Source organism: Podarcis pityusensis (genome assembly GCF_964106645.2).
Source record: "Podarcis pityusensis genome assembly, chromosome: 5".
Lineage (NCBI taxonomy): Eukaryota > Metazoa > Chordata > Lepidosauria > Squamata > Lacertidae > Podarcis > Podarcis pityusensis.
In genome coordinates, this window is record NC_138032.1 from 44,584,443 (window position 1) to 44,596,679 (window position 12,237).

Genomic DNA, 12,237 nt, shown 5'->3' on the forward strand with positions numbered 1-12,237 from the left:
CTATAATTCTAAAGGTCCTTGATCAGAAACTAATTTTACTGAAGAGTGCATTTTATGCTTGATTTGCAAACCGCTGCATTATCAGCATTGAAGTGACCTTCCGAGGCAGCAGACCTGTGCAGTGTGTATAGAGGTCCTGGGAAGCCCTGATGATGAGACCCCCTCTCAGCCTCCCTGTATAATATGTAGTGTCTATAGATTAGGTTGCAATCTTTCTATTTCACAAATGTTGGTCCTCTATTAGGAAAAAGTATTCTACGTAGAGGGAATGAGATTATATAAAAATGTACTTAAAGAACAGTTGTCTCAAAACACTATGCTATTAAAGAGATCACAGAACATGGGAAAAAAATTGCTCTTTTCAGTGTAACTCATGAGTGTTTCTCATATAATTTACTATTGGAACTTGTTGCTCAGGCAAGGAGCAAACAGAAGTAGGGGATGTGGCAATGGATGACACTCAGCCAAATATCACCATACCTTTTTTTAAAAAACAAACAAAATCCCACATGCCTACAGCTACACAAATGTGCTCCATAGTGTTCCCAGTCAGGTACTATGTGATTTTTATATTGGATTTTCTTCCCATTATTGAATGAAATGTGGATCAGGAAAAACTGAATTTAGGGAAAAGTGCAGGATGAGGAGAAAGCTGCAAAAACAAAAACTGAGTCACAAGAAGATGGCTTGCAAGCTAAATCTACCTATTTTTAAGCCAAGGTATCAAACGACAGTATGGATCCCAGAAGGATGCAATTAATCGCTGAAGCAATATATTTATTGCAGTGACTAACAAAACAGAGATATGAAACTCTAAAGCAAAATGTTTAGGGATCTGAAATGTTTTGCTTTTAAGACTAATATCAGTATTACTGTTGTGCATATTGAGCCAGTCACTCTCAGCCCTAGCCTACCTCACAGGGGTCTTGTGGGGGGATTAAATGAGGAGGGGGAGAACCATGATGCAAGCCACCTCGAGTTCCTTGGAGAAAAAGGTGGGATCTAAATGCAGTGATGATGCATTTATTACATGGACAATTGGGAGAGCAGGGTTTCGCAGACCCATTGTCTCTGCAACCTATGAATGTGAAATTTTTACGAGTTTTAATAGCCCGACAAGAACAACAGCCTTAAAAGAGGAAAAAACCGTCAAAGGCGGTAAATGTGCGCAACAAAAGAAAATGCCGACAGGGGAAACGTGCCTCTGTGACAGCGAGGTCGAGGAGGGCGGACCTGAGGGAAGGAGCGCATCCTTCACGCACGAGTAGTTTCGCGCTTAACATCTCAAGAGGAGCCGGCACAAAGCTCTCGCCTCTATTGGCCACCCTTCCCACCAATTGGCGCTCTCCTCCCTTCCCATTGGCTCGTCGTTCAGCCCGGCTAGCGCTCACATACATACACACAGCAGTCATGCGCTTCTTTAATTTGGGGGAAGGGGGCGGGGCGCACCACGAACGAACCCGCCCCCCTTTCGCGGCCGTAATAAGAGTTACTGGATGAGGACGGAGCGCGCAAGCGGAGTCTCGCTCGCCTTGTTCATTCCCTGCAACACGCGCCTCAGGCCTCCTTCCCTGTCCCGTAAGCCGAGCGAAGCTCTCCTCCTCCCACTGTGGCTCGTGTGCGCAAGGCAAGCGGCCGCCGGCCGGCTCGGTGGCTTTCGCCTCCCCCCCCCCCGCTCCCCTATCGCATGCGCGCTCTCCGATTGGACGGTTGTTTTTCCTTCCCCTCCCTACTCCAGCTCGTCGCCCCGCTTGTACTCACCTGATTGGCTGCCGCGCACGCGCGGGCTCCGCGCCCCCCTCCCCCCGTCCCCCTCAGGGGTAGGGGTTGGAGTAGCTCCTGGCCGAGGCCCGGCAGTCGCTTGGCATCCCTCGAGGGATTCGCAGCTGGCCGTGGCCGTTGAGCGTCGTCGCGATGGAGCTGCCCCGCTTACTGTGGCCGTGGTAGTGCTACTGTGGCCGTGGGAATATGGCCGCGCCGCTGCCCGCGGCTGCCGCCTGGCTCCTGGCCGGGCCGGGGGGAGGCGGCGAGAGGGAGACGCGGGTCGCGCTGCGGTCGCCGCTGCTGCTGCCGCTGCTGCTGGGCATCCTCCTCAGCCGCTGCCTGGGAGAGCAGCCGCCGCGCGCCGCCTCCGCCTCAGCCGCCGCCGCAGCCTCCTTACTGCCCGGCGCCTCCGACTCTGAGGAGACGGTGATCATCGGGCTGCGGCTGGAGGACACGAACGACGTGTCGTTCATGGAGAAGGGCGTGCTGCGAGTGAGCGAGAGGAGCCGGGTCAAGCTGCGGGTCTACGGGCAGAACATCAACAACGAGACCTGGTCCCGCATCGCCTTCACCGAGCATGTCCGGTGGAGGGATGGCGATGGCAGGCGGCCGCCGGCGGAGCAAGAGGACGGCCCGGCCCCCGTGGGCTCTTCCTCCCCGGCCCCGCAACGCTGCGGCATCCGCACCTCGGACATCATCATCCGGCCGCACATCACCCTCAACCGCCGCACGTCGGGGGTCATCGAGATCGATATCAAGCCGTTGCGAAAAACGGAGAAGAGCAAGTGCTATTACCTGTGCACCTCTGTGTCCTCCCCGGCTATCCTGGGGGGCCCAGGGAGCTCAGCCGGGGGCAGCGGTGGGGGAGGGAGCATCATTGGCCCCGATGGGGGCCCGTGGACCGAGACCACCTGGATCTACCATGATGGTGAGGATACCAGGATGATCGTGGGAGAGGAGAAGAAATTCTTGTTGCCCTTCTGGCTTCAGGTGATTTTCATCTCCCTCTTACTGTGCCTCTCTGGCATGTTCAGTGGACTCAACCTGGGACTTATGGCCCTCGACCCTATGGAGTTGCGTATTGTGCAGAACTGTGGGACAGAAAAAGAGAAGAATTACGCTAAGCGTATTGAGCCCGTGCGCCGCCAGGGGAATTACTTGCTCTGCTCCCTGCTGTTGGGCAATGTATTGGTCAACACCACTCTGACCATCCTGCTCGATGATATTGCTGGTTCTGGACTGGTGGCCGTGGTGGCCTCCACTATCGGTATCGTCATCTTCGGTGAGATTGTGCCGCAAGCTATTTGTTCCCGGCACGGCCTTGCCGTAGGCGCCAACACCATCTTCCTCACCAAGTTTTTCATGATGATGACCTTCCCGGCCTCTTACCCAGTCAGCAAGCTTCTAGACTGTGTCTTAGGGCAGGAGATAGGTACTGTCTACAACCGTGAGAAACTACTTGAAATGTTGAGGGTTACTGACCCCTACAATGACCTAGTTAAGGAGGAGCTGAATATAATTCAAGGGGCGCTGGAACTGCGCACAAAGACAGTGGAGGATGTAATGACTCCACTACGGGACTGCTTCATGATTACTGCTGAGGCTGTGCTTGATTTCAACACTATGTCTGAAATCATGGAAAGTGGTTATACCCGTATTCCTGTATTCGAAGGGGAACGCTCCAACATTGTGGACCTCCTTTTTGTCAAGGACTTGGCCTTTGTGGATCCTGATGACTGCACTCCGCTCAAGACCATAACCCGTTTCTATAACCACCCGCTGCACTTTGTCTTCAATGACACCAAGCTTGACGCCATGCTTGAGGAATTCAAAAAAGGTGGGATGGTGGTGGTTGGTGATGGGAGTGGGGAAGATGAATGCAAAAAGGAGCTTTAAGGGCTGGAATTTTGTTTATTTTTAATTTTTAAAAGAAATGAGAACAGAGATTCTTGGGATGCTGAATATTACTCAAAACAAATTTGATGCTTGCATGGTGCAGTTGTAGAGTAGCAAACAGTTTCTTTCGCCCTCACTTCCCCCCTGGTAATAGGGTTTCGTCTACTGCCCTATTCATTTTTGAGTCTGCACACTTTGTTGAGTATTATTATATTACTAAAGAGGTTATTTAACATTTTTTCAGCAGACAATGTGTATAAGCATATGATATGGAATCCTTGCTCCCTCCTCTATGCATCGTTCTTATTTACCTTGTTACATACGGTATATTTTATGTGTCCACACTTTGTTTTTTTATATGTACATCTCACTTTTCTGAAAAAAGTGTTTCTCATGACACAAAAGTACGGTAGTTTTATGGGCCAAAGTCATGTGTTTGTGTAAAAGAGCATGTACAAATATGTAAGCACAAAATGATGGATCACAAGATTTGTAGCAGTGTTCTTGGCTTACCATTCATGGTTTGTCTGAGAGAGACCTATGACGAGTTCATATTTGCTCTGGGTACTGTGGCAGCAGGAGAATCTGGGGAGGAGTGAAGCAGCTGTGATTTTTTGGGTGAGTAGCTGCATGGTTGCACATTCATGCTTAGCCATGGTTGGCTTAGTATTACGTGCAAAGTGAGCCTTTGAATAACTCTAAAACTGAGTTCTGTGTTTAAAGCTAAGCGAAGTATTATTTATAGATAGTTAAGAATTAATTCTGAACTAAAGTTGTCATATGTTGCAAGATTCTTACCTGGAAGACATTTGTGTGGGAATCAATATAAAGGCTGGATGAAGATTATAACATGTGGTCTAGATTGGTGTTTTTCACTCCTTATACACATACTGAGAAGCTGCAATTGGTTGTGTTCTCCCACTTTCACACCCTACGAATTTGGAGTAAAAACGTGTACAATAAGGTCACATTATGATCAATGTGTAGGTTTTCCATTAGGTCTTGCACAGAAGTGTCTTTTGTATGCTAATTCTCCCGTAACGGGAAGTGGTCCTTCAGTGAAGGCTACACTATAAAATATTATTGGTATTTACAGTCACTCTGTGTTTCCTACTACTGGTACATGCATGGTCAGTGCCGACTCTAATAATGAACACTTAATGGGCAGCTTGGACCATATGAGTTCTATGATTTCTGAATTCTGCAATATATCTCCTTTAGTCTTACGATGATTAGAAAAAACACTTAGAAAACTCTCTTACTCTATCTGTTTCTCAAGTTCAATAAGCAAGGGCACAAAGGCTTATCTTTGATGATTACCCATCAGTTGTGGAACTCCTCACTGCAAACTTAACCAAGCATGAGCACCGTTTGGAAAAACAGTATGACCCACCTGTTCGAGCTGGTCTTTAGCATCAGATATATTGGGAAGGTATAGCAAAAGATGCACATTGTTCTGTTTCATTCATTCATTTTTTTGTTAAGCACCCTGAGTCTTCAAGTTGGAGCAGTCTAGAAATCTAAAGAAACAAATTATTGATTAAAAGTCCACAGATCAAATTTAGTGACCTGTGGCCCAGTGGACCATCTTTAAGAGTTGCATTTGCTATACAGCTGGGCAAACAGGTTACTGCTAGTGTTAACCTTTTCTCAAGGTAATTCCTGCACTGTGACTGAACTTTTGCGCTCAGTTTCTGATTGGTAGACAGTAAACTTTGCTAGTTAAATTACAGAGCACTATCTTGCAAGGCTTGCAGGAGAGGTTAATAATAATAATAATAAAGGTTTCTATGCTTGATGCAACAGAAAGAGCAGGCAAGTAGTAGATCCCTTGTGTGAAGACTGAGAAATGCTATTGAGTGACAGAGAGAAGATGGAACCACTCAACACCTACTTTGCTTCTGTCTCCATCTAAAAGTAAAGCAGTGCCCAACCTGGTGATAACAGAATAAAGGATGCAAGGGAGGAAGCTGAAGCCAAGATAGGAAAAGAGGTGGTAAGGGAACACCTGGTTATTTTAAATGAATTCAAATCTCCAGGGTCAGATGAGCTGCTCCCAAGGTACTAAAGGAACTTGTGGGTGTCATCTCAGAGCCTCTATCTATAATCTCTTGAGAATTTTTAGAGAACAAGTGAGGTCCCTGCGGACTGGAGGTGGGCAAATGTTGTCCCCATCTTCTAAAAGGGAGAAAAAAGAAGACCCAGGTAACTACTGACCCGTGAGCTCGACATCAATACTGGGAAAGGTCCTAGAACAGATATTGAAACAGCCTGTGAGCTCTTAGAAAAGGATGCTGTGATTACTAAAACCCAACATGGTTTTCTCAAAAACAAGTCATGCAGACAAATCTTTTTTTTTATATAGAGTTGCAAATTTGTTGGATCAGGAGAATGCTGTGGACATAGCTTATCTTGATTTCAGTAAGGTTTTTGACAAAGTCTCCCATGATAATTTTGAACAGAAACTGGTAAAATGTGGACTGGACAAGATAACTGTTAGGTGATTTTGTAGCTGGTTGACTGACGGAACCCAAAGAGTGCTCACTAACGGTTCCTTATCATCCTGGAAAAAAAGTTACAAGGGGTGCTACAGAGTTCTGTCCTGGGCCTGTTGTTGTTTAACATCTTTATAAACCACTTGGATGAAGGTATTGAGGGGATGCTCATACAATTTGCAGATGACACCAAACTGGGAGGGGTAGGCAATGCTGCTCAAGACAGAATTGGGATTCTAGATAACCTTAACAGATTGGCGAACTGGGCCCAAACTACCAAAATGAAATTCAAAAGGGACAAATGTAAGGTTCTACACTTAGACAGGAAGAACCAGCTGCACAAATATAATATGGGGGGCACCTGGCTTGCCAGTAGTACATGTGAAAAGGATCTACGGGTCTTAGTGGACCACTATCTGAACATGAGTCAACAGCAGCAAAAAAGATGATCAAGGGCACCAAGCCTTATAAGGAACGGTTGAGGGAACTCTGTATCATTAGCCCGGTAAAGAGGAGACTGAGAGAAGATATGGTAGCCATCTTCAAATATCTAAGGGGCTGCCGCATGGATGATGGAGGAAGCTTCTTTTCTCCTCCAGAGGCTAGGACCCGTATCAATGGATTTGAGTTATGAGAAAGGAGATTCTGAAAGAACTTTCTGACAGTAAGAGCTATTCAGCAGTAGAACAGACTTCCTAGGCAGGTGGTGGACTCTCCTTCCTTGGAGGTTTTAAAGCAGAGTTTGGATGGCCATTTGTCTTGTATGATGTAGTTGAGATGTCTTCATTTCATTTCAGGCTAGATGACCCTCAGAGTCCCTTCCAACTCTACAATTCTATGATTCTATCTAATCAGCACACTTAACATTTTGTTCTAAGCTTTAGTTTTTCCATTTAATAGTAACCCATGTATGAGTTGACTATAAGTTCTGAAATATTTTGATTCACACAAATTAATGAGAGACCTTTATGGTTAAATATTCTCTTAACCATTTACATGCCTGCTGTATCTTTATGTATTTTAGGTAACCATTTTCTAAATAAGGTGAAAATGAAAAGGATGTTTTATGGTCACCTGAATTATAACTTCAGAGCAGTACATTTGGAGAGATTGAATGATAAATTATGAATTCTGAAGCTATTTCTTTTTACTATGGCTTTCCTATTTTTATAGCAAAAGCTTCCATTTCTACAATGTCACTAAAAGCAACAAGAACAAGAGGACTATGATGGAAAAACCCAGAATGGAATAACTTAAAATGTAACTAAAGCAAATGCTTGTTTTCCAGCCCTGTTGTAGTAGATGCTTTTAGGCTGCAATCCTATATCAATTTACCTGAGAGTATGGCCAGCAGCAATAAAACTGTTAGCACATTTGCAAAGCTAAACAAGGTCTGATATGGTTTCAGACTGGATGGGGGAACCACTTGTTGAGATACCTTCGTTGCAGGGGATTGGACTAGGTAACCCTTGGGGTACCTTCCAACTCTACAATTCTATGATTTTATGAACTCAATAGCTTATTCCCAACTAGCCATGCATAAAATCACAGGGTTATAAGAATGTAAGCCATGTTGAACACTGCATGACTGATTTCTGAGTAAAAATGTATAGGCTTGCTTTTAGTGGTAGTGTAGAAGTGAAATATGGTCATACCTTGGAAGTCAAACGGAATCCATTCTGGAAGTCCGTTTGACTTCCAAAACGTTTGGAAACCAAAGTACAGCTTCTGATTGGCTGCAGGAAGCTACTGCAGCCAATCGGAAGCTACGGAAGCCCCGTTGGACGTTTGGCTTCCAAAAATAGTTTGCAAACTGGAACAGTCACTTTGCGGCGTTTGGGAGCCAAAACGTTCAAGAACTAAGCTGTTCGAAAACCAAGGTACGACTGTATGTTGCTATGAAAATGCTGGTACTATATTAAAGGTTTCTTTGTAGTAATCTGCAAGCCTGTCTAAATAATGATTTGTACACATTTGTTTCGACTGGAGATGGGAACCTGCCTTGATCTGATCTGGTGTGTGTGAGAGAGAACTACTCTGAAAAGCTGTAGTAAGGGCCTTATTCCATTGTAAAACAAAGCCTTCTTGAATCTGGTAGGTTAGTAGTGTGGTATTGTATGGAGGGAGCCCATACCAAAATTGTTTAGGATATGATTTAAATCATATTGTTTCCACATAACTTCCAAACCTTTTATGGGAACCATAGATGTTCCTGGTTCTTGCACCAAAATGTACTTGGACTTGTGTATTAACATACCTCATTTTTGCTATTGTATCTGTATTATAGCAACTGTACTTCTTCATTAGTGATGCCTTATTAGCTTTGAGCTAGTTGGTTGAGCAATAGTTCTCTGATATATAATATCTTTGTAAAATAGCAAATTCCCTTTACTATTTTATCCCAACATGCTAATAAGGTATCATGATTCTCCCCCCCCCCAACAGTAGAAATATGCTGATGTCTATACTTTCCCCCACTTCAAATTATTTGAGGAATACAGAGTGTTGGGCTGGCCCTACAGGGTAGATTTTGGAAATGATGAAAGGGCACATTTTGATTTTTATCAGACTGGAAAGTTTAATCAGACTGCAAGTTTAACATTCAGTGCTTCAAGGATTAATAATAAGAGCCATTTAAAGTACATTAAAAACTGATTGACATTTAGAGTTGCTGAGTATGTGACCCTGACTAGTTTGGAAAGATGAATTACTGTCTTTGTACTTTACAGCCTGAGGCTGTGGTGTTGCTTTAACTCTAATAATTTGACTGTAACTTAATGTATTTTCATGGTAGGAGCTAAAATGTCACAAAAGCATTGCACATCCTGTCCATTTAGTCTATCCACTACCCAGAAGCTCCATGCATTGCCCATTGAAAGCCTTTCTCGCCCTCTTCCTGGCTTTGAACCCTTAACAGAGATAGGAAACATAGAATCATAGAATTGTAGAGTTGGAAGGGACCCCAAGGGTCACCTAGTCCAACTGCCTTCAATGCGTCTTCCAAAACTTTTCTCTGTTGGGTTTTGTTTCTCCTCTCTAATTCTATGTGATGCTCTGGCAGAGGTGCAGAAAATGATCCTTCAGAAAGGATAGAATAAAGACTATTGCCTTGGTTTGAACTTCTTTTTTGTTGTGACTTCTAGAGGAACTGTGGACATGGGTTATTAGGTTATTAGCACCCTGTAACACCATACATAATGCAGCCATAGGACTAAGTTCTGTGTAAATAACTTAGTTTTATCTCTAGAAAGAGGCAAGGTGTGTTCATTTGCAAAAAGCTGAGTGACTTGGCTTAAGGTCGACAGCATGGAGTGCATAAAAGCTTTGGTTTGGAAAGAAACTTGTGGGCAGTTCTTTGCTTGCCTCTCTTCCAATTGACAAGTGTGTTTTTAATGATCCTGTTTGCTTGAGCCTTGGCTAAAACCGCTGGCATTCCTTCTTGTCGTTTTTCTTCACTGGCTGTTCTCAGCATGTATGATCCTAAATCCAAAGCCTTCTATTTCTAGCTTACTGCAAGAATTCAGCTTGAAATGCCTTGTGTTGTGACACTAATATTGTAAAGCTGGCACACTTAGCACAGACCGTTCATTGTACAGCAGCTTTCCCAGTGCCCTTTACAGCCCTACAGTTCAGGAGTTTCTGTGAGTTATTCCTTATCTGCTACAATAGTAGACCTGGAGAAGTTGAGTTTTGCTTCGTGTTCTTTTTAAAATCTTTCTGTTTGCTACTGTATTACACTACAAGATTGCTGAGTTTGAATTAATAACCTGTTTCACAGAAAATGCGCCTGCATCATTCTGCTTTCGTGATCATTTGAGTGCACTAAAGTTTCTTTTCCTTTGGGCTCTGCTCAGATCTGGTCAGAGTAGTTTCAAGACTTAAATGTTTATAAAGTTGTGTGATGGCAGAGATTGTTAGTTAGTGTAGATTACTGTCATTCCCATGTCTGTGTTTTGTCTAAGGTGTTGGCCTTTGAAGAAATGGTACCTGTTGGTTGCTCAGAAAATGTGCTTTCATTGGATGTAACTATTATTGGATGGGTTCCCTGTTTCTCAGTTTTTTCATGTTGTAGGAGAAGTGAGTTTCTTGATCCTCCTGTGCCTCTGTTAATCTTGGAGTTCAGCTATGGAAACTATTTAAATTCATCTGTTTCTTATTTTGGTGTGTGTTAGTTATTGCAAACTGTGTTCTTGTTTACACATTTAATTTATTCTCTGTGTTGTGGTTTCTGCATGGTGAGGTGCATTCATCTTAATCAAACCAAGTTTTCCATTTTGTAATTTATCTGTTTCATGAACAAGAAAGCATACCAATTGTTTCAACAGCCAGTTAGCATTTTGCTTTGTAAATAGAGGCTTGCCCATTAGCATGATCTAAAACCTTTTATTATGCTGTGTGCTTACCTTTTATACTTCAAAATAGCAGAGCAATTATTCTGGTTCTGGAGAAAGTGTTGTAGTTGTGGGAGCCACCAATTCCAAACCCCTGCTGACTCCTTTGGCTTAAAAAAAGATTCTTTCTCATTGACCCCAGTGGAAAGAAGCAATAGTATGCCAGTTTTTCTCCATTCTTGGGGAGCTTTGAGAGTGGACTTTGGGCCTAACATGCCTTTGGTATGCCTCATTTAACCCTTTACAGTTATTGTGAGGAGCTTCCAGGCTATTGGTTTAATTCGGCCTGACATGGCTTCCAGTTTGGCCTGTGAGACCATTTTCTCCCAAACCCATGTCCACTTGTCCCACACTTGATGTCATATGTGCTGCCAAATGTGAAGCTGATAAGAATGGAGTAACAACGGGACAACTGTTGAAGCACCAATGGCAAAAGAAGGCAAGCTGTGAAGATTCTGCAGCTACAAGAGGAGCCCCCTGAGAGTGAACTTTTTACTTTTCCAGCAAAGGGGAAGAACCACAGCATTCTGTTGTTCCTGGGATGCCTTCTAATGGACTATAGGATTGCTTCCTTAGTGACCAGGGAGGTAATTATGAAACAAATTAATTAGTTCAGTTCTCTCTCTAGCTATGCAAATACACTAAATAAGATCACTTACATGAAGACAGACTTAGATGTACATATTGCATTTTGGGCAAAATATTTCAAACTTTTCACAAGCAAAGACAGAGTAGCTGTGCACAGTAGTATTTCTCTATGACACAGAATATAAACGTCCATGCTGTTTGGTTGATATGGTCATTTAAAAAAAAACGGCTACAAACATATAAAATGGCTACAAAATATACTCTACTCTAGTTTATGATTTGTAGCTATTGTGTCTTTGCAATCTGCTAAGTTGATAGATATTTTTCTCAATGGTCTTTGCAATCTACTGAGTTCTTCTGGCTTCAGATATGATAGATGCTGTCAGTATCCTACTGGGCCACTTGCTATTGACATATAAAGCCCTGAACAGCTTGGGACAGCTCTGGGAATGCCTTGCCTTGTATACCCCTGCCAGTTGCTTTGGTCCTTATGAGAGGCACTCTTGGTGGTGCTGTTTGCTTCTGAGGTTTGTCCTATGTATACCAAAGCCAGGGCCTTTAGTGTGGTGGAATCTGCTCCTTTGGAAAGTGTTCCCAGGGAACATCAGTGCTGGAGTGGTATTCAACTAAATAGTTGCGCTACTGCCACAACTTTTAGCTGTGCAACATAACTTACTCTCTCTTTTCTCTGTGTCCCTTCTAAAACAGCTCTAGAGGGTTGAGGAAATTGTAAAACAATCATATAAATAATCATATTTTACATAATCAGTAAAATATTGTAAACATAACCATAAACATTAATAATAGATTTATTGCATTAGCCGTGTGGCCATAGCATGATATACATTGAAATAACAACATAAAATGGGGGTGGGGAGGTAGAGGTAGATATCGTCCTGGGCGAATACTTAAAGAAAGAGAAAAAAAAACAAAAACTGCTGAGGCTGGAGGAGGACCGTTGAAGGGTCCTTCAGCTCCTCAGATTAGTCCTAACTCGATTGTCCTTGTACAATAAGGCTACTTGGAACTTCGTTCGGTTGTGCGGCGTATCGACTGCAGCTGTGGTGTTAAGGAAGAAGTTAGTGCCGCTTTCCTCTTCATCA

The 12,237-nt window shown here is 43.6% G+C and overlaps 1 protein-coding gene across 1 annotated transcript in view; it reads left to right on the forward strand.

Annotated features, from left to right (window-relative positions):
• Positions 1 to 958: 958 nt before the first annotated feature.
• The window catches only part of CNNM2 (cyclin and CBS domain divalent metal cation transport mediator 2), a 127,344-nt gene continuing 116,065 nt past the window's right edge, over positions 959 to 12,237 (forward strand). The window contains 2 exon segments of the mRNA XM_081006156.1: positions 959 to 1,955; positions 1,957 to 3,601. Coding sequence (XP_080862282.1) covers positions 1,497 to 1,955; positions 1,957 to 3,601 — 2,104 coding nt within the window. The 5' untranslated portion in view covers positions 959 to 1,496.